Genomic DNA, 27,912 nt, shown 5'->3' on the forward strand with positions numbered 1-27,912 from the left:
CTATTCTCAGCATACAGGTTGCTGCACTCTCCTCCTGCCACCACCCCCATCTTCAATGATGTGCTAAGGCTATAAATAATTGAAGGACAGGATCTCATCTGTTGCCATTTTTTGCAATTTGTATTCATGGCTGGTCAGGGTCTGTCTCAGCCCATGAAGCTGCACAGGCCATGGCTGAGCAGCCATTGGGGTGAGGGACAGTGTGAGAATCCCCCGGGAGCGCAGGCCTGCGTGGCAGAGAATAGCAACCAGCCTTGAGCATGTTCCTCTTGGAATAAAAGCCTCAGGGCACAAACTCACTATATATCAAAGTTTTATTTTGTTCTCAGGAGGAAGATTACACAGAACCATCCTTACATGACATTGGATATTTTACAGAATGTAGTATCAAAAAAGAAATATATATATATATATATATATAAAAAAAATACCTTGCAGTTACATGACATAACCAAGAGTACAGTTCTTAGCGTGTCTGCAAGTTTGAACTTCCTTAGGCCTTCTGCTCCTCTACGTGCTCTACAAATGGCTTTTTGGACGATAGCAAAATGGCAGAGTAGTTCATTCACTGTTGACTCTTTCCTTGCATGGCAAAACCAAAGGAAGAGGAGGAGGAGAAGCCCAAAGGAGGCTACAGGCATGCAGAGAGAACAGCAGGCAATTTTTGCATGTTGCTTACAGCTATAGGAGGGCTTTGCTGGCAAGTGAAGGAGATGATGTCCCTGCCGAAGGAAGACAAGCTCACCTGACCTTGTTCCTTGGTGGGGCTTACTTGTTTGCATGGGCCATGGAGGGAGGCTGGGGAGACATGAATACTTCTGGTGTGTTAGGTGAGCTGGGGTCAGTCTAGAATGACTTGGACACCTGCAATAGGCCAGGGGAGCCATGAACACCATCAGTAACCTGTCAATCAGCCAAATCAATGGCCTTAAAGGGAGTTAAAAGGGACTAAGTTCATGCAAGAATAAATACACTGCCACACAGGACTACCCAGGCCCCTAAAGAAGAGGTGAAACCCCAAGGAAGGGCATTTTATCTGGAATTATTCTGCTGAAAATAAGTATTGCTTAGGTACAGCTGATGTGATGTTGTCTTGTGTGTTGGAAAACTTTCCTTGGGAGGTCCACTGTGGCTGGAAACCATTCCAGGAGCTAGTCTGGGCAGAGGACTGGAAAGGGCTTGAGGTGATGGAGGGTCAGAGAAGTTTTGGTGGCTGGAGGTGATGGTGACACTGAGTCCAAACCCTGCTCCCTGTTCTTGTGTCGTCTGTGGGGCACCCATCCCACACGGTGGGGTAAGGGTGGCCCATTTGGACTGGTGCCGTCTTGGCAGCCATTAGCTTTCCAGCCATGGCTGAAGTTTAGGGCTAATGTGGATGCATCCTCACATCCTCAGGGCCAGGTGGACATCACCTGAGATGCCATCAGGCAGGGATGTTTGTTTGCAAATAAAAATAATAGTAAACCCTCAGGGCTCTCTCACTACTCCTTGCACAGAAAAGGTGTTCCACAGCGTGGGGGACCTGTGAGGTCCAGGCCTGCCCAGGTGGGTTACCTGCGCTGTCCGTAGCCTCTGTAGCTCCTGCAGTTGCGTCATCTGATGGGAAGATCTGGCCGGAGAGCCCCGGCGGTGGGGGCAATTCTCTGTGCACGGCCCAAATCTTTGGTGACAGGGAAATGCTGCCTCCATCGCTGTGCCTTTGTCCTGGCTTGGAGGGAGGCTCCCGCGAGTGCGGAGGCTTGGAGATGGGCAGCACAAGCTGAGGATGCCGGCTGAGCTCTTGTCCTTCGCTCCCTTCCCCCAGCTCCCTAGCAAGCATTTACTAAAAGCACAACAGAAAGGATGCAGGACCAAGCGAAACAAATGACGTGGAGGGCTGGTAAAGGCCTGGCGTGTGCTGAGCATCGTGGCTACCGCTTGCGAAAGACCAGAGTCTGGAGTACATTAAACAACAACAACAAGAAGAAAGGGAGCTGCGGCAGCAGGCTGATTAGTCACTCAACTCTCCAGCTCCGGGTCCAGAAATGTCCACCTCTCTGAGGAGCCTGTTTTCTTCTCCACCCAGTCCACATAGTTAGAGACCTTGGTGTACACACCGTACACCTGCTTGCTGCCGCACTCCTCTGGGCCACCCCATGAGACCAGCCCTTGGGCCACCCACCTCCGGGTTCCCGGGTCCTGGATGACAAAGGCTCCCCCGCTGTCTCCCAAGCAAGTGTCCTTCCCACCTTCGTAGTAGCCAGCGCAGAACATGTTCTCGGTCACGCTGTAGTTCCCTGACCGTGACTCGTAGCTGGTCTTGCACTCCGCGTGCAGCACCACCGGCAGCTTGACGTACTGCAGGATGTCGGACAGCGTCCTCATGCCCGAGCTGATGATCTCATCCACCGTGATGTTGGGATTGGAGATACCCCAGCCGGCCACCAGCCCCAGCGTGTTGGGGTGAGGCCCCTCCAGCTCGTGCTCAAACTGGGGCAGGCAGACAGGCATGACATAATTCCCCATGGTCACCTTCTCCTTCAGCTTGACCAGAGCAATGTCATGGTTGTAGTTCTGGATGTCAAACTCCTCATGGAGGATGATCTTCTCCACTGTCCGGTTGACGGCCTCCATCTTGTTCCTCACATCGTGAAGGGCCAGGTAGACAGTGACGTGCTCCTTGGAGACAGGGATGACGGTCTTGTCTCGCCGCTGGGAGCGGAGCACGTGGGCGGCTGTCAGCACCCAGGAGTCTGAGAGCAGGGCCCCGCTGCCAAACCATTTGTCATTGGGTACCCGGGACATGTCCTCCACCACAATCAGGGCCTGCCAGGGGAAGAAGCCGGGCTCTGCGTTTCGCCCGCCAATGATGCGCTTGATGATCCCAGGCAGAGGACGAGCTGGCCGGCCGCACACTGGGGACAAAAAGGACAGGACAGTTACTCCCAGCACTTATCTAGGGAACAAACGAAAAGGGACATTCCTGTAGATTATGCCACATGGCTGGTTGTCTTCAAACCAAACACTCACTTGTGTCTTTTTTTTCTATAGAGGGCAAGTCTTCTCCTTTTCTCAGTGGATAAAGCCCATCCTCCCTGCCATGTTTACCTTCTCCTGGCAGAGTGTGCTTCAGAGTTTGGAGTAGGCTGGGCATTACACCCCATCCCCTACGCTAACAGGTCTTTGGAGGTATGTCTGGGAAAGGAACACATCTGTCCTGAAGGGTTTTGCTCACTAAAGACAGCCCCAGCTCCTTTTGTGTCTTACTTGCCTGATGGAACCATTTCTGGTGGCAGCAGTTTGCCCTCCTGGAAAAGGGGCAATCTATTGCTCTTCTGTGAGGATGCTGGGGTGACCTTGTTCAGCTCTTGTGAAGCTAGTCATGGACAAAGAGGCCAGTCTGAAGCCTGCATGGGTTGTCCAGTTTCTTCTGTGAAGTGGGAGCCACCCTATGTTTCTCTACGCCTGAGGGTTAAACATGAAACCAGGAGACCTCAGTGCTATATCTGCTGTATGAGGAATACTTTTGGAGCACAGAGCATGTTTCTTTGCTCACAGCCCCAGGACAATTGGGTCCAGATCTCCAAGAGTTAAAAAAAGCCCTCTGGATGTCCCATGCTTTCTGTGGAAGTGGACAATGAGGCATAAATTAGAGAAGTGTCTTGTCTATGGGTCGGTAGAACCTGTTGGTTTCCAGGATTTAGGCCCCCTTTCTCCAGGTGCCCATGGAAACCTCAGTCCTGATATCTGCTTCTACATGGCACCGTGGGGGACCCAAGGGAGGATCTCAGGCAGCTGTCCGAGGAGGTATCGCTAGGCTTTTGGCATAGTCTACCTGCAATGATGAATGCACGTTGCTCAGCACCATCCATCATTGCACGTTTGTGGCCTGCAATACCTTCATGACGGGGCAGAGAACCCGAACTCCCCTTGCATCTCCCCAGCACTCATGCACCCTGGAGTGTGGCTGTGTGGCTCCCACAGTTATGGCAGCTTGCCCAGAACAGGCCATTCTTCTGCTGGCAATGAGACAGGACTGAAACCAAGTTGAGCCACTAGACCCCATGCTGGACCAGGGAAGGAGGGACCTTCAGACCTGGGAACTCCCTGCTCCTGCTGTCCTGGCTCTGCAGGAGTCCATTCTGGGTTTGGTCACGGGCAGTCAAGGCCCAGTTAGTCCCAAGTTTGCTCCAAAAATGTAGCCTCCCAGCTGCCTTCTCCTTCCTCACCCTTTCTATAGGCTGTGAAAGGACGGTGTGAATGCTTTTGGCCATGAGACCATGGACTTTCTAGGCACACTTCTGGTTACCAGCCCAGGTGTGTCTCAGGCCCAAAGAGTCTCCACTGAGCTTGGGAAGGGTCAACCTTTTGGTACGTGTCAGGGCAGGGCTGTAGCACACATGGCACTGTCATGAAGGGAGGTGGAGAGCCCTTGATGAAAAGGGTGGGCTTGTGCCAAGGTCCCATGTGCTGGACCTCTACTCCAGAGAGGCTGAAGGATTTACCCTGCAAGTAACAGGCTCATCTGATGTAAAGAGTGAGCTGTTGCCCACTGCGCATGAATATGGACAGTCAGAATTGTGTATAGCACACTATGGTGCTGAGGAGGCTTTCATCCAGGGTTAGCTATCCCAAAGCTGTACCACATCTCCTGACACTGAAGTCAGGCATGGATTCAGCAAAACACGTGGGCCAGGGTGGGACTTCAAGGACTGTAAGTAGTATCAGACCTTAGTCTTGGTTTCCATCTATGTGATCTGTGCTCCAGATGGGGACCATGGTGCTACCGAATTCCTTAGGGAAGGGCAAGCAGAGGGATCCTTCTGCTGTCCTGAAGACCTGACAGATGCTATGTTTTCTGCCAAGCCTGGATTGCAGTAAAACAGGGCTGTGACTTAAAGGGTTGTTGTACAGTTGAGCTGGTAGGTGTGACAAGGAGATGGCTTGAGGGCCAGCCTGCACTTTGCAATTCCTCTCCTTGCAGTTCAGTTTCAGGAGTGATTTGGCTGGGTCCACACCACTTCAGAAGCAGAAAGGCCAAATGAATAATCCTGCAGCCTCACTGTGGCTTGTGAGCTTGCTCAGCCCTTCCCAGACCATCCAGCCACTTGTGCAGCTCCTGCTCAGTGTGCCAAGAAACCCAAGGGAACACCAGTGGGAGGACTGGAGCCTGACATCAGCCCAGCCTCACCCTTCGCTCTGAGACCCGTCACGAGGTCTGTGGTCTCATGGCCATGGCATTTGCCCTCCCAGAGGAGCTGTGGTTGGAGAAGGCTCAGCCGTGGGATGTTGCCTAGCACCATGGGCTTTACTCCTGCATCTCAAGTCCTCACCATAATTCTGGCGGTCAAAGCAGCATCCCTCTGCTCAGCTCCTCAACAGACCCAGAATTAATGTCTGAAGAGCCCTGACGTGCTGCCTGGTTTGCCTCCAGGAGCTTTATACAGATGTTGTGACATGGCATGAGGAAGAGCAGGGACACAGCATGCTGAAGGTGGCTCTGAGAGGGTTAGACAAGGTGGGCAGGGACAATGCTGCCCCTGGGGAACTTAAGCCTTGGGACATAGTTGGTGATGGTGGGGCTGGTTCATGCCTGTGGTAGCATTGTGGAGGGGGACTCCCAGGTTGCTTGGGGGTGTTGATATCGCTGGGAGGTTGTGGGAGCCAATTTGGGCTTGCCCTTCTACAGCTGGAAGAGTCCCGAATCACAGCAGCTCTGGTGCTGCTCTCATCCCTCTGAGTCTGCAAAGAGAACCCACATCCTCCATGGAAAGTGCCAGGACTCTGCTCTGATGCCCCCTGTGCTGCAAGGGGAGGATGCAAAGCCTCACAGAAAGAGACTCTGACCCCCCAGGGCGATGGGATCAGGGCTGAGAGTCAGCCTTGGAACCAGGGCAGGAGCACCAGGAGATGCTAACGCGGATTTGTTGTGGCTGGGGTCTGCCACTACGAAAACTGCGACTCCGGCAGGGAGGGAGCATGGTGAGTGTCTCTGCGTGTGCTCCGCTGGGCTCCCCTGCCTTTCCCAGTGCTGCAAGGAATAGAAAACATGCTCGGGCAAATAATTCCTGCATCCCAGCCCAGCCCAGCTGGTCTGCTGCAACGAAGCTGACGGCTGTCCCAGGGAGATGGTTTTAGAGGAAGCACATCCAGCCAAATATTTATTCTATTAAATTACATATCAAAAATGCTGAGCAGGCTGCAAATGCTCCCACTAATGGCAGAGGCAGGCGCGGAGTGGCCTGGAAGAGGAGTTTCTATTGATGAGGAGGTGGCGTGAGACACGGGGAAAGATCTGAAGAGCAGCTGGCCAGCTGCTGCCTGCAGATCCCGATCTCAGGAGAGCGTCACCCTCTCTCTGGGATTTTCCATTTTCCTGAAGTCTCTCTGACTTCTGTCACTAATCAGGAGGCCTGGAAATGGCCCATGAAAGCAGCTATGGCCCCAAAAGATGTCCCCGTATGCTCCCGGCTCAAATTAGTTCAGGCTGAAACATCAAGGAGAGATGCAGGGAGCAGCCGCCGCATCAAGAGCAGCCACAGCCCTGGCCTTGAAGCTCTGTGGGATACCGGGAATCTCAGGGGGTCCCTCCTCTGGCCTTGTCCCTCAGCATGGCCAGAGAGCAGATACCCTCCATGGGGCTGAGCCAGCTCCCGAACCCCACAGTGGTTGCAGCTGCAGCTGCTGCACGGCAGCCAGATCCCTGCACCTTTCCGGAGAGCTGTCCCTGCACATCCGACCACAACCTGCACCCGGAGCTGCGTCCAGCTGCCCTGGCTGGCAGCCAGACCTGGCCCCACACTTGGCTATGGCCAGCCAACATCCCAGGGACTTTTGTTTAATCCCGAGTGGGCGCCTGGCCTGGAAACTTGCTGGCTGCAAACATTTCTGCCACTGCTCGAAGGCTTGGGACTTTTCCTTCCCTGCAAAGTGGCTGGGTTTTTCTGCAAGGCTTGGAGAGGTGCTAATTGCTTCTGCATGTGGATACACTGCTAATGGGAGCTGACAGCCAGTGGCGCTGGGCAGGTAATGCTCTGCCCTTGGCTGGAACCATCTCTGGTGATGCTGGGGGCTGAACATGGCCAGTGGGGTCTGCTCTGGGGCTGCTGGTTTCCTTGTCTGCTGGAGCAGGGAGCTTGGTGAGCCCTGACAGCCAAGATGGCTGTGACCCCACTGCTGCTCTACACTGCCAGGGACACATGCCCTTGTCACTGCTGCCCAGTGCCACCACTGCACCCGGACTGTCTGGGCTAGCTGGGATAGCAGGAAGCCTCTGTCCCCATCACGCTCCTGGCCATACACTGAAGCAGTTGGATACACGTAGCCTGGGCATATGGCATTGCCACCAGGGAACAGGGTCCCTGCCCAGGGAAGTAGCAGTTCAGGTCAGGCATGGAGGCATCCTCCTCCTGCATGTCCCTGCTCCGCACCCTTTGCCATGGGAACCGGCCACCCCAGCAGTAGTACCTGGTCGGCAGGATGGCAGCTTGGTCCCCAGCTCCTCGCTCCTCCATACCCCTGATGCGTCGCACGTGTAGGTGGCTAGAAAAGAACAAAGCATTAGCTGGGCTGTGGCCCTGGCATGACGGAGCATCTTTTGCAGCGAGGAGATGTTGCCCAGCCGTCAGGACCTTTTGAACCCTTTTCTAGAGCAGGAGGTGACCTCCCTTTTACGCTCACTGTACTCCATTCCCTGGTGGGGGGGCCTGGCAGCCCTGCCCCCATGCAGGGGACATGCCACCATCCTTGGTTTCATTGCCTTGATTTGTCTGGAGGGCTGTGCTGTGCCCTCAGCGTCGGCTGGCAACTGCTGCCCCATTAACGCTGCCAGCGCCTGTTCCGCTAATGCATGAGGGATGCTGGGACCAGATGCGCAGGGCCAGTGGGTGTGCAGGGGAATATGAGCAGGGAGACGGGAATATGAGCACGGAGACAGGAATGTGAGGAAATCCTTTGGCTGTGCTTGCAAAGGGAGGAGGAGGAAGAAGGGCTGGGGTGTGTGCACACCCTTGCTGCTGCCCAGAGCTGGGTCTGAAGGGTGCAGAGACATGTGGTGCCTGGCAAAGCACCTTGTGATGTCTTTTGGTCGTGGACCAGGGGGATAAAGGGGAAACTCAGTCTGCCATGATCCCACTGCTATCTGTTCAGCTTTGACTATGCTTGACATTTGGGTACTGGGATGGGGAGCCTTGTGGAGGCCTTTTTGAGGCTGCTGGATGTGGTCCTCTCTCCAGCAGCAGCTCCTTTCACAGAGACACAGAAAATTTCATATGCTGTAGAGAGTAGATGGCAGGGTGAGAAGGCAGAGTGCAGAACAACCACCACACTGCTCTGCCAAGGCTGTGAAACACACACACACAAGGTACCAGACAGTGCTAACTCCATCCTACCTCATTGCGGAGCAGGATGCGGCCAGTCTGACAATCCAGGCAGTGCAGACGCAGGGTACGATGTGTGTAGGCTACATCCACAGCCTGCTGCTTGCAGAGCATCCCAGAGCAGCCATCCCAAGCTCCCCCCGTTTCCAAACGCACGCACGCATGGCCACGCGCCCACCCGCACCGTGCCGTGGGGATGCGGCCCGGCCCCACTGCTCACCGGTGCTGTTGGGGGCCATGTGGTAGTAGGGGTGCTGGCAGTGGTACTGGATGGCTGCTCGATAGGTGGTCAGGTTGTTCCTGGAGGAGAAGGTGACAAAGCCATGCTCCAGCTCCAGCGGCGCTTTGCAGTCAGCAACTGAAAGCCAACACAGAAGGGGGGTTGAGCCCTGTGCTCTTTTCTTGGGGTGTCCAGCCAGCCAGCGGGCAGGCAGGTGATGGTGGTCCTATGGGGCAGAGTGAGGGCCCGTATAGCCCTGTATCCCCTTTCTCTGGGGCACTGCAGGGGGCACAGCCTGACATGGCCTGAGATGGCAGCAGGAGGCTGTCCCCAGGCAGGGCAGCCTGGCCCCGTGAAACCCCACCACGGCCACCCTGCAAAGACAGGGCGTGCGGGCAGCACCGCTGAGCACCAGCAGCACAGCTCACCCACAGGCCGTATGGCCAACACCGCTCATGCTGGTGGAGACCCCAGTCCTGGGAGCCCCTTCTGTGCACTTCATTTAGTGTGAGATCTCTCTGCTATACCTTTGAGAGGGCAAGAAACCTGCTCCGGCAGGTGAGATCCGTTGAGAGATGGTCCAAGAGTATGTCTTTGCATCCCTTCAGAGTGGGCAGGGAAAAGCAGGCAGTGATTCACTAACCTACGCCATGCATCAGGAGTGCTCCTCTACGCACAGGGCTTTGCTGAGAGCATGGCCCCATCCCTCCTGCTCTGGGTCTTGCTCTCCAAACTGTGCTGATAAACATTTACAGATCAGGCTGAGCAACCCTAGGTCCCAGCTGTCCTGTGATGGCAGGAGGTAAGGGACACTGGGAGCATGGCTTGGCTGGTCTGCAGGCAGGGGGAAGGCCAGCAGATGTGGGTGAGATCCCACCTGCTCCATCCTCCAGCACATGGGCAGTTTTGGCTCTGGTTCACCCATCCCTGGTGTGGGCTCAGGGTCTGGTGGAGGAAGAATGATTTCTAGGGTGCCATTGCCCTTTCCCATGGCCTGTCCGTGGTCCCTTTTCTCGCCCACATCCCTCACAGTGCCCTGCCCAGCCTCTCCTCCCCAGCTTGTCCCCTGGATTGGGCTTGTGCCACCCACCCCAGGAAGGACCCCAGGCTGCAAGGTAGTTCATCCAACAAAACCAGGAGACACCCCGCGGTGTCTGCCATGTGGGCAGTTCACAGCACAGTTGGACAATGCTGTAGAGCTCCCCCCTGCCCCGTCCTGGGGCACCTGCCCCAGGGGAAGGCAGGAACTGGGGTCTGATCCTGCTGGGAAATGCAGTGCTCTGGAGCTGGAATCTGCCACATTTAAGATGAGGGGTTGAGGAGGGGATGGGTGACTTTGCAGAAAGTAAGTCCTGTGGATCGGGGGTGGCATGAGCTCTGTGAGTCTTTGTGTGCTCCAGGATGGGAAGGGGGCAAAGATAGGAGCCCTAAATCCTCATGCAGTGATCCAGACTAAGAGAGAATTCACTAGAAGCAGTAGCTGGCACCAGGGACATGTACTGATGCTCAGGGTTAACCACGTGCTTGGGTGAAAAAAGCCTGGTTTATGGCAAAACGCTGCAGCTCACTGTTCACTGGGCTCCTCCCCCCCCCCCCCCCCCCCCCCCCGTAGGGATAGCAGGTGATGGGATGGGTGTGTGGATGCAGTCAGGTTGGGTGGTGGCTCTGGGTACCTGTGCCTTGCAGAGGGGCAGAGGAGGGGACACAGACCCCTTTCACCAGCCCTGGGGGTCCCCAGCTGGCCTGAGCTTTCCTGCTGTCTTCCCGTGGTGCTTGAGTGCACAGTGCTCCTGTGCCATGGTGCCAGCAACCGTGGGACTTTTCTAAGGTGCTGAGGGATGCTGGGGCTTGCAGGAAGGAGGGAATGGATGTTGAGGGACCAGCCTGGCTGGGACACCTGCTGTGGGGTTGGTTATGGCTGCAAGGCAGCATCCACTGGCCTGCACAGCCCATCCCCTCCCTGTGTGTACCCCAGGCCTGGGGCAAGCCTGATGCCTGGAGAATGGGCTCTTGCACAGAGATGTTGCCTCACCAGCGTCCCGGGTTCTGCTGAAAGGGTGAGGGGCGGGAGTTTGTGCCGTGAGGCTTTCCAGACTTTTGCCTTGGGAAAAGGGCCATTTAGCATCTCCGTCTTTGTAGGACCAGAGGTGGACCAAGCTCCCCAACACGCACCTTCTCCTCCTCTCCCAGCCTCTGGTCCACACCGTAGCATCCTCCCAGTGAAGCCTCTGATGCCTTGGGAAATTCAGGCTGCATGCCCTGGGCTTTTGAGGGCATGAGTGGGGCCAGACACCAGGCTCTGACCTCCTTCAGGTGCAGTCAGCCTGACGCCAGCCCATCCTCACCTCCGCCAGGCCAGCAGTGGGGAGGAAAGGGGAGGTGAAGGAGCATCCATCCCCCTGTGCTGGTGCCAGGGCTCAGTGCCTGCAGGAAAGGGCTGGTGATGCCAACCCATCCTCCAGGCCTCCTTGCCCGGAGGGTCTGAAAGGCACCAGGACTCTCAGAGAGACGAGAGGAAGGAGTGTTTCTTATTTGCGACGTTGGGCCGGGGAAGAAGGGCAGCAGGAGGCTGAATCCAAACAAACAAACAAACAGCCAGGCGGCCATGCCGCGCTCCTTGCGCAACTGCCGCCTTGGAAGGGGAGCCGAGCCAGGCTGGGGCATCCGAGTGGAGAGGGAGGGATGCGGAGGATGTGCCGGGAGCTGGCGGCAGCGCGCGGTCCCCGGGCAGCAGTGCCAGGGCCCGGCAGGCACCCTTCCCGTGGGGCTGCGTGGCAGTGGGAAAGAGGGGCTCAACTCCGAATTTCCTTCCCCCTTCTCGAGACGGAGTTAAGAAAGCACCAAGGCGCGGGGGGGGTTAAGAGTGCCATGCCGGTTAGACAAGCCACGGAGATGGATTTGGCAGCTGGGCCAGGGGCAAAGGGGACCTGCCCTGGGTACCGGACAGATCAGAGAGGGCATCGAGACAGGCTGCCCGTCGGGGCGGCGCGGCCGGTGCCAGCCTCACGCGGCCACTTGCTCCGAGCCGGCTCTTCCCTCTGTCTGGTTGTCGGCTCTATCTGCAGCTGCACCGAAAGCAGAGGGGAAGGAGGAGAGCAGAGAGAGAAAGCCCAATTAGTAGATGAGCAGAGAGAGGCATGCAGGAAACCCAGCCCCCAAATCACCAGAAATCGTTAATGCGTGCCCGGCGAGCCGAGCCACCATGGATGCCACGGCTGTGCCCTGGACCCGCTCGCTCTGCTTGGCTGGGGCGACCTGGGGACAGTGGCTGGGAGAAGCCGTCACAGGTTTGTGTTTAGCCTCGCCAGGCCACGGAGCTGGATTTTATCCACCTTGGCTGGGAAGTTTTCTATTTTCTGCATTGCTTTCTAAAACCATTTTTGCTTGTGCCCTGGCTTTCTCAGACATCCCGGGGAGGTGGGAGGCATTGCAGTTTGGAGGCCTGAATTGCCCATTTAGGGGCTTCTTGGCTTTCCAAAATAAGTGTTAGAAATTTAGTGTAGTGAGTCATATCACACAAAAAGGGATCAGTTCCAGCCGAGCTGGAATAATGCAGGTAATAATTCCAATTTTCTCCAAAAAATAATACTTTTTGAGGTTAAAAATATTTACCTCAATTTTTGTTCTTTTTTCCTAGACAATGCCAATTTTTATCTGATCACTGATAAAGTGAGTTCCAGTTCAAGCTGGATAAAATCAATGGGACACTGTGGCAGTGAGAGCTATAGGAGTGGGGAGTTCTTTGGTAGGGCAGAGGCATCACTGACCCCACACTTTCTAAGGAGCCCTTTCAGATATGAATCTATTTAGCAGGTCTGAGAGCCTCCCAGTTTCCATTTTGAGTGAGAAAACATGAATTAAAACTCCAGAAATACTCTTCTAAGGTAATATCCACAATATTGTGAAAAGAAATGGATCTGCCGAGATGAGGAGAGTCTGGATCCCAACAACCCTTGAGAGCATCTCATCCTGCCTCTCCTGGAAGGTCTTGGGACCTTCTCTGAGTGTGTTTGCTGTTTTTCTCCTCTCTGGGCCAGCCCTACAGCAGGCTGAGCAGCAGTGAGAGCCTCCCTGAGGGCTGAGGGTGTTTGGCGGAAAGGGAAAAGGTGTTACCAGGTACATCTCCCAAGCCTGAGCTGAGAGAGGAGCTGGGTTAGATGAAAGGAGAGATGATCCAAATCATCACCCATCCTTTCAAATGGCATCTCCTTTCACCTCCCCTTTTCTCCCATTTTAAGGTTTGTAAATATTTGGGCAACTTTTCTCTCCCCTTTCACTTCGCTGAGCAGCACCCAATTTAGGCTAGTACCTGGGACATCTCTAATGCCCTAGGTCTTAGTAGTCTCCATTGGGAAAGAAATTTGGACCAGGAATTAGATTATCCCAAACTGTCCCAGATTTAGCCAACAGAGCCAGCTCTCAAGAGCCTGGCTTGCTCTTTGACAGGGAGACAGCAAAGCGGCTCGCAAATCAAGTTATATGAGTAATCTAAATAAAAGCACCAACCTCCTGCTTGCGGCATTTGGAGCGAGCCCCGTTATGTTATCCAAGAATGAGCCAAAAGAGCTTTGCAGAGTTACGTAGCCTCTCTGGCTGGGTTTGTGTCTCTGAGCAAGGAACTCCGCTCTAGCAGGGCAGCTGCCTTTAGCATGAAATGATTTCAGCAGGAATAGGACATTGGCAGGGTGGGGAAGGGTGTCCTTACTTTTGCAGATGGGGATCTTGTTACTCCATGTCCCGTCCTTTAGACACTCGATCTGGAAGGAGTCGCTTTCCAGGTTATCCTGTGCAGAAGATGCCAGCAAAAACCCCAACATCAGTGTACAAGACAAGGACATTAATCTCTCCACAAAAAGGCAATTTCTTGGTGATTTAGTCAAGATATATCCAGACCCCCCTGGAAGAGGACTTTTCTAGCTAAAAATTGCAATAAAATCATAATGAAAAACTTATTGCCAGCAACTTAGTGGCATGCTGAATGCAAAAGAGCTGGGGTCATTTATTCCTGTTCTAGGTGCTGAGATGGGTAAGGAGGCAGCTCTGCATGAAGGATGAGGCTGGGAGGAGATCAGAGAAATACCCAGATCCATGTCGGAAGTCAAAGCAGGCTACTGGTTTGGAGGGAAGACAGCCACCCTGTGAGTCACCCGCGCTCCCCATGGTTCTCAGCTGTTTTCCGGAGAGGGCCTGCCAAAATCCCGGCCCCCTTGACTTGCCGAAGCTGTCCCAAAGTCCTGGAGGACCTCCCTGTCTGTGGAGGCTGGTCTTTGCAGGGCTGCCTGGGCAGCCGAGCCAGCACTCTCTGAGGTGGGGAGCAGGCAGACCCCCGGCAGCTCTCTCGGGGCTTTTGCTGGCTTTTTCTCTGACAGAGGTGCCAAGCCTCTGAGCTGTGAGCTGGTCAGCTCCGGAGGGATGCTGAGAGGGTGGCTCTTCCTCTCTGTCTTTGGAAAGGAAAGTTGATGGCTTTCAGAGGAGGCTTTTTCCTTGCCCCTGGGAAAGGGGTAAGGATGGTGTGTGGGTTGTGTTCACTCTCCCAGAGATGTAATGGATTTGGGAGGAAGGATCCTCCCTTTCTTATCCAGGTGCCCAGCTCCACACCGTCACCCCATACCTTCAGTACTTTATATCCGGTGTTGCAGCTGATGACAACCTGGTCTTTGAAGGTGTACTTGGCTTGGGAAGGCTCAATTTTCCCATTGATCGGTGGTTGCACAAGTGGGCATGGGTTTCCTTTGAATAAAAAGCAAACGAAGCAAAACAAAACTCAGCTGAATAAATGGAGGAAATATAGAGTCCCAGCTCTGCCACCCAGTCCATATAGCAGAGTGTGAACAGCCCTGCCCTGCTCTTGCTATCAGCCTACATTGGCATGGCTCAGCCAGGCTCTTCTCCTAGAAGGAATGCAGGCTCCAGGTCTTTCCTCCCATCTGTAATACCCTGGCTTTGGGCATTACAAAGCTGGGAGCTAATAACAGCAACTTGTGCAATTACCCTGCCCAAAACTGCTCTGCTTTGCAATGGGGTCTTGTTTCAGGGCCCATCTGATGTAGGGAAAAAAAGCACCCTTTGAAGGGAGGGCTCCATGTTATTTTATTCCTGTCTTCCTGTGATTCCTGGAACAGACCCTTTCTGAAGACAGGATCATGGATGACCAAACTCATGGTCTCCACCTGCAGGGTTTATAAAGCCCTTCTCACTGCCCAAGCCCAGCAAATGGACAAAAGCAGCAGGAGTTACCAATTGCTGTGTACGCCAGCTTCCAGCCCCTGTTCTCTCCCGAGTTGTCACTGTGGAAGAGGATCTGCACGCTGTTGGTTTGGGTTTCAATGAGTCCTGGGGACTTCTCTCCACAGAAAGGGCCAAACTCCCTATGTCCAGCTTTGATCTGCCAAGGCAAAGAAGAGTGGGTGGTTTGAGGGGGATCTTTGATCCCTGATGATCGCTTCACCCTGAGGCTAATGGATGGGGCTGCAGTGGGTTCAGTGGGGCTTAAGCACCACGTGTTGGGGGGGATGTGAACTGAAAGAGGGTCACTATTGGCTGAGAGGGTCAAAATCAGACGTAAGAGACATGGGGTCAGTTAAGCACAGGGATCCTGCTGGCTTCATCACCCCTGTTTAGATCAGGGCAATTTTGGTCCCATCACCAGAGAAACAACAGGAGAGTGGGACAGGAGGAGTGTGCAGAGCCCAGCTCACCTTGATGTAGTCATAAGGACAGGTCACCTCGGGGTGGTCTTCCACGTCGAAGCTGTCCTCGAAGCTCAGGGTGATGAAGAAACCCTCCTCCAGCTCGATGCGGTACAGGCAGTCCGAGCTTTTGGGGTAGGGGCTGGGGAAGTCGGCGCTGGTGACCACCCCGCTCCTCTGGGTGTAGAGATTGTCGCTGCACTCCACTGAAACACAGCCATGGCTCGCTCAGGGCCCTGCCAGCCACATCCCAGCCTGATCATACTCAGGAGCCCTCCCAGTGGAGTGGGGTCTGCTGGGTGGGTCCACGGACACCAAATACGGGTCCCTGCAAGAAGAACCTCACACAGCCAACCTCCGAATACGCCTGTGGTATAGAGGTCCTGGGTTGAGCGCTAATCCCAGCTAATCTACGTGATGCAGATTCAGAACAGAGACCAAACCTTTGAATTTCTCTGACTTGAGAAGGTCTATAGCGCTTAGCTGGGGAGCGCAGCCCATGGGAAAACCACAACTCCTTCCTATGCAAAAGGAGTGCAGGCCTTGGGCACTCTCCAGTCTCAGGCTATTGGTTTGTAGGGGAAGAGGCACCTCGTCCCTCCTGGCAGCAAAAGAGGGCAGTTTTGCCTGCATTTGGTAAGTCTGTTGCCTGCTCAGGGACCCCTCTGTGTGACCATCCCCATGTCCAAGCTGTGCCTGGGTGGTACCTTTGCAGGTCCTGTTGTCAGAGTGGAGAATGTAGCCGAACCTGCAGGAGCAGTAGTACCCGCCGATGTAGTTGTGGCAGTAGTGGTCACACGCCAGCTCCTCGTCACTTTTCTCCAGGCACTCATCCACATCTAGAATGGAGATAACAAGGAAGGGAGGTCACCCTGCAGCCCCCCACGCATCACTCCTCATGAGGACATTTGCTACAGCACTGAGAAATTAGTTGTCGCACATGGTGGGTCACACGAGCACCCAGCAAGTCCCATATTGCCCAAGGGCTGCACACAAGGACTTCTCTTGCTAGCGTCCCCAAGGCTGCCCTGGGATGTGATCCTAGGAAATTTATTGTGCTACCCTAGCAAGCCAGTCCCGCAGGCTTAACCGCTGCTTACCCACGGCAGTGTAATGGGCATCGAAGCCAGTGAAGCGTTCCTCGTTGGAGAAGTCAGACCTGAATGTGAGCCCCATGTAGGGCCCTGGGGACAGGATCACTTGCTGGCCAGGAGCCTGCTCTGTGTCTGTCGTCTCCCTGCCGCAGAAGGTTGCCAGCTCCTGGTCCTCAGCTTGAATCTGGTAGCAGAAAGAACGGGTGAGCGCTCAGCAGGGCTTGGGGGTCTGCAAGCCCAGAGAGCCCACGGTGCTTTCCTGGGGGAGGTCAGGCTGGGCTTGGGGTCATGCTCTGCATCTGAGAGCTCAGGTCTCTGCCTGCGCTTGCCCAGCCTGTCCCCTGCCAGGACTCAGCAGTGTCTCCACGGGGCAGGCTGCCCGTCTGGCAGCCTTTGATGGCCACAGCCTAAGGATGCAGCTCTGCACCCCTGGCTGCCCCATCCTGCTGGAGCTGCTTTGGCCCTAAAAATCAATTTCCAGCCATTTCCGCTGCATTCACCTCACCTTCTGCAGCCAAGCTTGAAGGAGCCTGGGGATGCTCAGAGCATTGGCAGGTCTGACTCCCACTGCTCCAGCTCTCTGAGTTGCCGTTAACTGCAGTAAAGCAATTAAATGGTTTCTGCGAAATGAACAAAGGGACTCAGGTGTGCCCACTCCTGCCTGTGGTTTCCCTCTGAAGCAGATGCTGAGAGAGCAGGTAGCATCCAGGATGTAGGGAGGAGCTGGGGGGTGTAAGGGGAGGATGCACGGAAGGAGCCTGTTCGGGAGGTGGGAGGACGTGGGCAGGAGGTGCAGAAGAAGGAGTGTGAAAATCAGCCCTGGGCCGTGTGGTTCCCACTCAGAGCTGTTGGTACCTGAGATGCTCCCCCTTGCCTCCTCCCTCAGCCTAAATGCTGATCCAGGCAGCAGCATCTGTGTGAGGGCTGTGCTGCTGGGAAGGTGCTGGGACACCAGAGGAGTCCCTGCCTCAGGTTTTGCATCAGCTCAAAGCAGCAGCTGTAATTTGGATGGCGTTTCTGTCCCCTGGGCTGGCTCGGACAAGCGCAGTCCCATCCCTGCCACTCAGGGTCCCTGTCTGGCTCCAGACCTGCAGTGCCAGGCACTGTTTGGACTCGGAGCCACGCGCCCAGAGGGTTACAGGAGGGGACAAATGAACCAGTATGCCCTGTTGTCATGCCAGCTCACTAGTCTCCATGTGCATCCCTTTAAAGCAGAGCTTTGCCTGTGCCTTAAAGCATAGTAATACCTGCAGAAATCTCTCCAGTTTTCCCTGGAAACCCCCTCCCTTCCTTTTTCTTTGCCATTTTCCCCAGAACCATTTCAGCATTGACCCCATCTCCTTCTCCTGCAAATCCCCCCCCCCAGCCCCTGTCCCAACCACAACCTCTCCCAGCTAGTTCCCAGCACCCTGCCTGCTTTCCCCCAGGAGATTTGAATATGAATAACCCCTCGGCTGAGGAATGCGATGAACACCACACCACCAGTTCCCGCAGCTCATGCCAAGCCAATGCTATTGAGGCTGTGATGAAGCATGCAGCCCCCCAGCCTATGCCCAGGAAAACAGCCGCCTGCTCAGGGACCCACGGGGTCCCAGAGATGTTGCAATGCCATCCCTGGCTTGCGTGGCCTTGGCAAGGCCAGACCATCCTCCAGCTGCATCCCTGTCTCCTGGAGACCCTCGGGATGCGCTGGCCGGGGAGGGTCTGGGGCTAGAAAGGGAAATTTCCCAGGGCTGAACAAGCAGGCGGAAACTCGCTCACACCAGGGAAAGCCAACGTGGAAATGGTAACTCAGCATGCCTTGACATTGCCTCCAGATATTTTCCATCCTCTCATACAAGCTAGAGCTGGCCAGAAAAGAGAGAGACTTTCCGATGATAAATTTTGAGAATTTGGAGAAAAACACGCACCCTGCATTGGGACAAAAACCCAATTGAATTTTATTTTTTTTTGTGAAATAGCATTCTGAAAAAAAAAAAAAAGGAAAACAAGTAATTTGGGATCCATCTGGTTTCAATCCCTTTGAAATATACTGTGGTGCTTCAGAATCTCTTTTAAATCCATGAAATGAAATAGCGTTGCAGACTGAAAAACGGGAGCACCATCACCAAGAGCAAATGAAAATGGCATTTTGGCCCCGACACGATGTCTCGGCTGTGGCAGCGTGAGCGTGTGGCACACAGCCTTTTCTGCAGAAAATGCTTTTTTTTAGGGGAAGCTGTGGGAAGGAGCAGTTTCCAGCCAGTTCCTCTATGCGGGACTGGTGGCTGTCACCTCTGCAGGGACACGCAAGCCACCGTGTGAGCTCCCATCCCTCTCCTCCAGCCTCGGCTGGTGCAAGACCCACGGCACAGCACCACCAAAGCGCGGGAAAACCTCCCTGGGGCCCCGTGTCTTGGCCCAAGGATGCTCCTGCCATGGGCCCAGTCCCAACACTGCCCCCAGCATCCCTGGATACAGCCCTGGAGTGGCAGGATGAGGCCCGGGAGAGCTGTGCTCTCCTCGCCGAAGGTATCCACGGCCTCTTATCTGTGACGGGTCCCATGCCCCGAGCCACAGGGAGCAGAGACAGCCCTCCGGCAGTAAACTAAACAGAGAGGTCATCATCCCTGGTTAATATTTGCTGCTTCTGCTGAGGACTGTATACTTTTTCGTAGATCATTTACATCCAGTGAGCAGGCTGGTAATTAAATCCTGGTTGTTTGTTTGGAGTTTCTCCCTCTCGGGTCACGATGTCGACGTTTTCACTAGAGAAGATGTGTCCCTGAGGGAAATATCAATTGCCGCAGAGAAATTCCCTGTAAAAATACGCTGAAAGAATCCTCTTTGAAAAATACAATATAACGACACTCTCGTGCCTTAAATTTACCCTTGCCACTGCCTCCTGCTGTCTTCCCTGTTTCCGCTTGCCGCTTTATTCCCTCGTTAAGATTTCTGCCCCTCTGGATGGAGGCAGAAGGGGATCCCTCCCCAGCTGTGGCTCTGTCCCCTTGCATTTTGGCTTGGGCTGTGGCTAAGAGAAGTGGTGACCCAAGCTGTGTGGCCCCCCTCTGCCCCATATCGATTTCCCCCTTTGGGGCAGAAGGCAGGAGCTGGGGTGCCCCAGCTCGGCAGGAAAGAAACGCTGCCCCAGGTCATGGGCTGCTGGGGGGTGCCTGAGCAGTGATGCTCCAGAGATACCTTCTGCAGTGGGTTAACGGAACGCCACGAACACCAAGGGGAATTTGGCCCGGCAGTTCAGTGTCTGCTGCCGGAGAGGAGCAGGCAGCCGGCAATACGGAAATGCAGCCGCCACCCCCCCCCTTCCAGCCCTCCAGGAATGCACTAATTGGACTGATGAAGGCCAAACATACCACTTGTAATATATATAAATGGCTCATTAGGCAGAGAAATCGCAGTGCTGGGTTGAAGACACTGGGAACATGACACAGGGAGGAGACGCTCAGAGACAGGGAAGGGCATGAAACAGCCCCTGCCGAGCCGCCTTGCAGTTAGAGTACACGCAAGAAGGCAACACCCAGATGAACGGGGGTTTTTTTGCAAAATGACTGATGCTGCTGCTGCTGACTGTTGGAAATGAGGCAGGGATGGGGCAGCCCCAGCAGGAGCCTCCATCTAGGTCCCCTGGAGATCCTCTCCCGAACATGCATGGGTCCTCTCACTGATATACATTAAGGGTCCTTTCGTTTGCAAACATGCACCTGAATTTCCACAGGAACATACATGGCAGCTGTGCTGCGGGGGAAAGGGGAGGATGGCTGGTTTCCCCGGCTGTGGACTTGGCTCAGCGTCTGGAGACCATCCTGTCCCACGGGTTGCTGAGCCCACATGCCTTATTTCTGGGCCAGGCCTGTTCCCTGGGGGGGGCTGGGGGTGCAAGGAGAGCCCAGGCGTGATGCTGGGGTGCTGACAGAGCTGTTGGCTCACTTCCATGCCTGATCTTCCTCTTTCCCCTGCACAGGGGGTGACTGTGGTCCCCAGCGGTGCAGGGGGTGGCCAGTGCCACCAAACTCCTCTGTGCAGAGCCAACAGGATGGGAAAGAGGACCAGCAAAGCCCCGGGCCCTTCCCTCCTCCTAGCTGCCTCCCAGGATTTGAAGTGCTCCTCTCGGGACCCCACAGCCCCAGGGCATGGATTACCCCCTGACTGATGCCAGCTGACAGCACCAAAAGAGGATACTCTTCTCCTGATCCCCTAGTTCATGCCAAGCCCTGATTTGTGCTTTTTCCCTCCCCTTTGAGCAGGGGAAGGTGTAAATGTGTCCCGTGCACCCTTCTCGCAGCCCTAGGCTGGGCACGCACTGCCCCGAATGCAGCATCGAGCTCGTTCCCTGACCCTGCGTGTCCCCTGCCATTGCCGTGTCGAGCACCGAGGGTGTCCCCGGGGACAGTGCCGCCGAGCGCTTGGCACAGTGCGGCACACAGCCCTGCCCCACGGGAATCGCCCGTGGCAGGGGATGGCACTCTGCGAGCCCAGGATGCCGCGTGCAAAGCCGATCTGCTACGCACCCTAAACGCCGTGCCAAACCCTGGGGGGATGTGGCTCCACCACATCACAAATCTTTCACAATACCCCTTCCCAAGTGCCGCTTCCTGGGGCGGTGGCACTAGCGGATGCTCTGCCTGCAGCCTTGCCTCCCCAGCTTGGCCCATACCCCTGTTTTCCCCTCACCAGGGCTGGCAAAAACTGCCTCCTGCACTCAGTTGGGCCCCTGGCCACCCTCAAGCAAATTTATTTGCAGCCACTGGTTTTGGCTGAGATGCCAAGCCAACTCCTGGGCACTCACACATGGGGTTAGTAAGAGTCCTGCCTGGGTGAGGACCCGAGGGCACAGATCCTCCCCGGGGACACGGGTGTGAATAGCAGCTGCAGAAAAGAAAGCATCCCAAGTGCCGCATGTGGGCAGAAGTCTGGACACAACATGGAGAGGTACATCCAAGGGAGACTTGGGTTGTGTCAGAGGAGATGGGACCCGCCAGACCCACAAAGCGTAACGGACCCCTCTGCCTTCCTGCCCCCATGCACAGTTGGAGAGACCCGTCGCAGACAGCTCCTGGGCTTGAAGGAGTGAAGGGAAAGCCCTGTGGCATGTGCTGAAACCTGCCAGGTCTCAAGCACGTGCCATCCTGAATCAGGACTCAGTGGTAGGGATTGGGATGAAGACATGTAACGCCACGACGACCGTGAGCCAGCAAGGGCTCGCTCCACTGGGATTTCACCTCCCGTCTCCCTGCCTCTGCCACAGTGCTCCTCAGTGACTCCAGTCAAGTCACTTAACCTGATGACCTGGTCACGGCCATGGCTTTCAGGGTCCCCCGGGCCAGTGCTGGAGACTTGTGTGCAAAAGTGCTCAGTGCTGGGTGACCCCAGAAAGGAGCTGGGCAAACCACGGTGAGATCCCCTGCAGATGAAGAACCCCCCAGGTAAGCTCCTTGGGGACAGCCATGAGCCGGGTAGAGCCTGCAGAGGAGCACGGCAGAGGGCAGGAGCCAAAAGCCCAGCGTGGATGGCTGCTCCTTCCCCGTCCCCCTGGACCTGGCAGGCGGCTGAGGGCGGCCATCCAAAACCCGGGGGGAGGCTGTTTCTGACATGCCGGAGCCCGGAGTTCAGTTTCCCGAGGCAGTGTGCGGCTGGTGTTTCCTACCTGCATCGGGCTTCTTTGGGTGGGTATTTTGGGGGTGGCTGTTCCTCCTGGCTCACTTCTTTACTGAAGTACTACTCCCTCTCTCTGCTATCCTCGTTTGCAAAAACATGCCTTCTGGCCTGTGAACATTTCTTTAGGAGCCATGTTCTTTTTACATATATATACACACACATGCATCTATGTGTGTATATATATAAATAAACAGCTATTGTTTTAATTAGCCATTGTTTCAGAGCTCTGGAAACTGTTCTCTTCTGAAGACCACCCTGGAGGCAGAAATCTGCGTGGGTTTACGTCTTGGCTCGCCCTGAGCTTGCCACTTAGGATGACTCTACACTGCTCAAGAGCTCGGGCACATGGGCAGCAAAGGAGGTAAGGGAAGCAAAGGCCAGGGCACGGCGGCTTTCTGCCTGTCCTGAGCTGGGTCCCTGCCTTGCATCAGGGCTGTTCATCACCCGTTTTTTCCTCCTTCTTATGGCAGTCAAGACGATGAAGACCCTGATGGAGAGCCCGGTCAGACCCATGGTCAGAACAAACAAGAGGGTGTTTCTTCACACACATGCCGAGGCTTTTAATCATATATTTAACCTGTGCAACTCTCTGCCACAGGATGCTTCAGGGATTAAAGTCGCCCATGAGTTCAGAAAGCACTGGTACAAATTCATGGAGGAGGAATCCATTAAGTGCCATCGAACGCAGAGATACCACCTGCGGCTTTCTGAGCATCTTCACTGGGACTGGCAGAGTATTACAGAGAAGCATCTACATGTATCGGGTCTATAATTATATTCTAGAGCCATGCACTGTTGGTGTCTGTCAAAGGGTGGGCTGATGCTGTTTTTAAGTCTTGCGCTGATGCAGACAGAGGCTGGACATACAGACCCAAGGAGGAAAATAGCCATGGAGTCATTTGCTGCTCTCAATGTTTTCTAAGCTGGTGGTTTAGCGGCATCAAGATTGCACCCCTACCCAGCAGAGTAGCCTATGGATCTTCCGTAAATCCATCCATTTTCAGTACTTTTCAAATGTAATTCTGTGGTGGAGGCTCCACAAGCTGAGTTACAGCCCCGAGCAAATTTATACAGCTGAGATCTAAATCTCCGTGAAAAATACCGCCTTCTTATGGAAATCCAGCGGCAGGGAGAGCTATGGTGCCAAGTTGGCACTATGGCCAAATAACAGGGAGCCTTATGAAAAAGGAAAAATGAGCAGGGGGTGAAGGGCAGGAGGAGGGGTAAAGCCTGGAATGGGGAAAGTTTCCAACAAATCTGCTCCTTGAGCTTATTGGTTTTTTAAAGCAATATATCTCTATATATGTCCCTGGCCCTTGTGCTTGGAGAAGATCCAGGAGAAGCAGAAAGAACTAATCAAAGCTCAATGAGAGCTGTTAGTAGCAGAATGAGTGCCAGCACAAAGGGGAAATTAAAGCAGTGAACAACAGACCCTAGAGGAAAAAAAATCCAAATGTTTGCTTTGTTTTCTTAGGACAAGAATAAAATAATAATTTCAATTAGCTGGCAACTAGCACCAGGGCTGAGTTCTGCAGTTCCAGACCTGGGTGCAACCTCTGCCTGCCTCTGTGAGGAGGGGCAGGGTGAGGCTTGTGCTGGGCAATGGGGTAAGGCATGTTCAGCCAGGCAAACCTAGAAAGCACCTGCTTGCTACTGCTGTCTGCTAGAAAGTACCAAACCTGACCAAGTTCAAAGATACAGAGAACCCAGCTTGCCCTGGATGCGAAGGAGAGCCCTGCTTGGAGAGACCTGTGGTGCAAGAGGCAAAGATGCTCTGTGGCACTGCAGTGTGTGGTCCACCGCAGTTTCTGATGGGTTACTGCCCAGCAATGAAGCAGACTGAAATCTTTTGTGGTTTTGGCCATGAAAGCTCCCTGAGAACCTCCACAGCTTGTTTGTGCTGCAGGTATTTGCCAGCAGTGGCCCCAAAATTTCTATATCTCAGCTGGGAAATGGGTTTGCATTGAACCCAAGGGAGCCTTCGGGTCTGTGCCCTGCGGCTTGTGGGACGCTCTGCTTGCATACCCCAACTTGCAGCCTCAAGCTCAGGTCTAACCTTTCCCTTTTGCCTCCCTGGGGGCTGGACACGGTGTTCCAAGAGCCTGCAAGCCATGGCCAGGGATCCAGGCTGGCTGCAAGATGCACCCATGGCCATGGCCTGGCAAAGGGTGCCCAACTCAGGGGTCCTCCTTGCACCTGGCTGGCATCAGTGTGGCACAGGCTGGGCTTTAGCCACAGGGGTTTCATCAGCCCGTAGGTATGTAAATCCCACTGGGTCCTATGAGAATTAGGTGTCCAAATACTTTCAGAAATCTGGTCCTCTGGGGGTGAGCTCTGAATCTGGTGTCCACTCACTGTTTGTCCAATGGATGCTGTCAGCTTACCTGTGCTCTCCCCGTTGTCCACTGGACTGACAACTCCTGTGCCCAATAAATGGGGAAAACCAGTTTGTTCCCAGCTTTTCCAGCAGTACCCTCTCTCAGCTGGCCAAACAGGTTTGCTGTCTATCCCACCATTTGCCCCGAGATATCACAGCTCACCTTCACATAGTCGTATTCACAGAGGTAGGATGACTCCAAGTCAAAATGCATGAAGTACAGCTTGATTTTAAATCCGTCGGGCACAGAGATGTTCCACGTCACTTCCGAGTCGCTGGGATAGGAATCAGGGAAGTTGGGAGACTGGATCTCCCCAAACATGTCCGTCAGCTCGATGGCATCTGCCGCGGAGAGCAGCAAGGCACAAAAGGACCAGGTCAGGGGGTACCTGGAAAACACACGTGAGGAGATGAAATGAAACTCTAGCAATGCCAAAACCTGTTGAGGGCTCAGTCTCCTTTCCCAAGTGGGTCATGTAAGGTCACACACTCGAAATGCCTGGGAGAGGAGGTGCAGCACCGTGTCACCATGAGCAAAACCCCCGTCAAGCTGCAGGGAGGTGGAGGTGAGGGTGGGAGCTGCATGTGGCTCCCAGAAGGGGAAAGCCCTTTCGAAAGGTGAGTAATGCAGGGGCCACGTGCAATGCAAAGGCACCTCCACAGCTCCCAGCAAGCTCTGGGGTCCGTCAGGAGCTCGGTGTTTCTCACGCTTCTGGGAACAGCAGCCGCTGGCAACACATCCTTTAACTAATGGGGCTCTGATGGGCAAATCTTCATTTAATGGAAGAATAAGCATAAGGATACTTAATAAAATAATGGCGCTTGCTAAATCGGTTTAATGAAAACATCATGGCAATAACTGCTAAGTATCATTATTATTATTATTACTGCTTAGCCTCATCCTGCCAAATTGGGATTGTTGACTTTCAATAAACAGCACACATCTTTGCAGCTGGGCAAGGATGGACTGGGGCCCCAGCAGTGTAACCCAGTATGTTACTCTCCACTATTTTCTGGTTTTCTCTTCTCTTCTCTTCTCTTCTCTTCTCTTCTCTTCTCTTCTCTTCTCTACTCTTCTCTTCTCTTCTCTTCTCTTCTCATCCCTCATCCTGCTTCCCTCTTCCCTCCCCCTCCCTTCCCCCTTTCCTTTCCTTTCTTTTCCTTTCTTCTTTTTCTCTTCAATTCTTAGGGTACCACTCACCCCAGATGGAGAAGCACACAGGGGCTGAGATCCTTAGAGATCTTTTGTCACCAAACTCAGCTTTTAAAAAACCTCAGTCAGAAGAGTTTGTCCCAACTTGTTTGTCCCAGAGGAGGGGAAAGAGGACAGGTAAATCAGTGGCAGTTCAGCTGACCTCGCACCAGCCTCGAGCTCCATTTGAGCGTGAAAGTGAGCATAAACTGAGTATTTCTCTGTGCAAGGGGAGAACACCGCCTGTGCTGGAGATGTAAACACAAAAGCCTGTGCCATTGCATGGGACCCAGAAAGAGGAGCAGACCTCAGGCTCTTTACACCCAGTGGAGCGCACAAAGGAAAAGAAATGTGCAGGAAATTAGAGCCATTAGAGACAAAAATTTCCGCTTTCTAAAATAGGTACTAAGGCCTGGCAAAGGCTTGTAGGTGAGTACTGCAGATGCTGGAACTACTCACATGTACACGTACACCCGGTTTCAAAATCAGGGCTTGATTTAGGTACGCTCATGAGGAAATTGAAGCTATGTAAGTGGATTATTTTTAACCTGTCTGTGTTCTTTCAAAACCAGGGCAGTAGATTCTGGGGGTCATTTGTGTAGTGCCATCACTTTTCCCAGCTCTTCATTACAAAGCAAAGTTAATGGGAGCTGAGAAATTTGGATTGATTTTTCTTTCAAGCAGAGTGAGGTTGAACATGCCTTTTTCTGACAGCTTGTCTGAAACCACAAAAATGTGCGAAGGGAAAAACTGTTTCTCCTCTGGTCAGAGTACATGCACGGGGCTGGATGCTCAGCTGGTGTAAATGGGCATCACCTCCTCGACTCGAACAGGCCATTTGCTGGTGCAACTCTCTGCTTTCCCTTTAAGCAGGGGAGGCAAAACAACATCAAACTTCTTTCCCATGCCAGGAAAGTCTTGCCCTCACGTAAAAGTGATAAATGACCGTGGCGTGCACAGAAACCTGAAGCCCGTGCAGCGCGTCCAGCCTCGCTCGCACCTTTCACCCAGGGACCGCGGCAGAGCGGTACGCCTGAGCTGCGTGCCCGTCGCCCGAGGCTCCCTTCGGCTCTGCCGGGATGCCAGCACGCAAGCCGGGCTGCGGCACGAAGCCGAGGCACGAGCAATGCCTCGTTCGCTGGCGGATGGGGAATCCGAAGCCACGGTCATCAGAGGGAAACCTTCCTCGGCGGGATGGCCCCCCTGCCCTGAGACCACGGCGTGCGGGACCCCGGGGTCAGCCCGTGGCGGAGGTACTCACCTCATTTTGCTGCCGGGAGGGTTTGCCGGCGGGTTTAGCGCGGAGGATCGCTGGTTGGTTTGCGGGGGACGGCTTTGCCTCCTTCCAAACGCTCCGCTGTCCGCCTTATCTCCGTCCGGAGATTTGTGAGCGTGTGTGCGCCTATGTGTGTGTGCGTCTGGAGTTGTCTGGCATTTTCCATGCAGGTCACGCCTTCCCCTGCCTGCAACCGTTCCCCACATCCCCACAGGCACGCAGGCAGACCTGCCTGCATTGGAACCGTCCTCCCCGCCGCTCCCTCCTCTCCCGCCGCGGGGCTGCCCGTGCTCTCCAGCAAAAGCCGCGGCATTCAGCGGAGTTTTTGTCTTCCCTAATCTCCAGAGTTTTGCGCGTGTGTGTGTGTGTGTGTGTGTGTGCCCATGCACATTGTGTTTTTTCTCTCTCTCTTTTTTTTTTTTTGTCCCCCTACAGCCCGCTTTGCCAGATGGCTAAAATTTGCCTCTCAATAGGGTCGGAGGCTCCAGCAAAAACAGAAGGCAAGAACGTGTGAAAAAAAAAAACCTGTGCGGGTTTAAGTAGCTTTAGTGGTGCTGCTGCAGCCGAGACCGGTGTTCGGGACTTGCTTTCGGCTTCTCTGCTCAGTGCCGTGCAGCGTTTGGGACAGGAATCTGGTTTCCGAGAAACTTTTGAGTTGTGACAGTCTGAATAAAATCAAGACTTAGTTTGCAGCCTCCTGCAGAAGTGAGGAATTGCTGGGTTCAGCATTTTGTCCCAGGGCAAAAGAGCAGCTTTAGGTGCAGACTCTGCTTGGGAGAGAGAACTTTAAGCACTAAACCTACAGGTTTTGAGCCTGACTCCCTCCTGTCGAGGAAACAGGTAAAAACATGAACGCTCCCCGCTACACCACAGGAGATTCATTTCCCCTCCCTGCGCCAGGCACAAACTAACCCAAACCCCTCTTGTCTGCATAGCTATGTGGGAAGAAGATCTATTTGGGCTGCAAACAAGGGAATAGCCCGTAGGAAGCCAAAGGATGCAAGTGATTCCCTTGTCCAGAAATGACACCCTTGAAGACATGAAGAACAAAA

The 27,912-nt window shown here is 54.3% G+C and overlaps 1 protein-coding gene across 2 annotated transcripts; it reads right to left on the bottom strand.

Annotated features, from left to right (window-relative positions):
- Positions 1-326: 326 nt before the first annotated feature.
- Positions 327-27,912, bottom strand: MASP1 (MBL associated serine protease 1). 2 transcript variants are annotated; one of them, XM_075031614.1, is made up of 11 exons: positions 26,846-27,912; positions 24,556-24,781; positions 16,367-16,544; positions 15,974-16,105; positions 15,276-15,472; positions 14,815-14,962; positions 14,189-14,307; positions 13,283-13,361; positions 8,578-8,715; positions 7,447-7,521; positions 327-2,894 (listed from the first exon to the last, which is right to left on the bottom strand). In XM_075031614.1, the coding sequence occupies exons 1-11, from the start codon at positions 27,064-27,066 to the stop codon at positions 1,999-2,001; spliced, it is 2,409 nt and encodes an 802-aa protein (XP_074887715.1). In that variant the 5' UTR covers positions 27,067-27,912; the 3' UTR covers positions 327-1,998. The 2 variants fall into 2 exon arrangements, with proteins under 2 accessions (XP_074887715.1, XP_074887716.1); XM_075031615.1 differs by lacking the exons at positions 327-2,894; positions 7,447-7,521; positions 8,578-8,715 and adding an exon at positions 11,093-11,642.

Source organism: Buteo buteo, chromosome 7 (assembly GCF_964188355.1).
Source record: "Buteo buteo chromosome 7, bButBut1.hap1.1, whole genome shotgun sequence".
Classification (NCBI taxonomy): domain Eukaryota; kingdom Metazoa; phylum Chordata; class Aves; order Accipitriformes; family Accipitridae; genus Buteo; species Buteo buteo.

Coding starts and splice junctions, on each gene's coding strand:
- MASP1 (XM_075031614.1), bottom strand. CDS start 27,066: ATGTGGGGAACGGTTGCAGGCAGGGGAAGGCGTGACCTGCATGGAAAA. Junction 16,106..16,366: donor TGCCCATTACACTGCCGTGG/GTAAGCAGCGGT, acceptor TCTCCATTCTAG/ATGTGGATGAGTGCCTGGAG. Junction 13,362..14,188: donor CCGGATATAAAGTACTGAAG/GTATGGGGTGAC, acceptor TCTTCTGCACAG/GATAACCTGGAAAGCGACTC.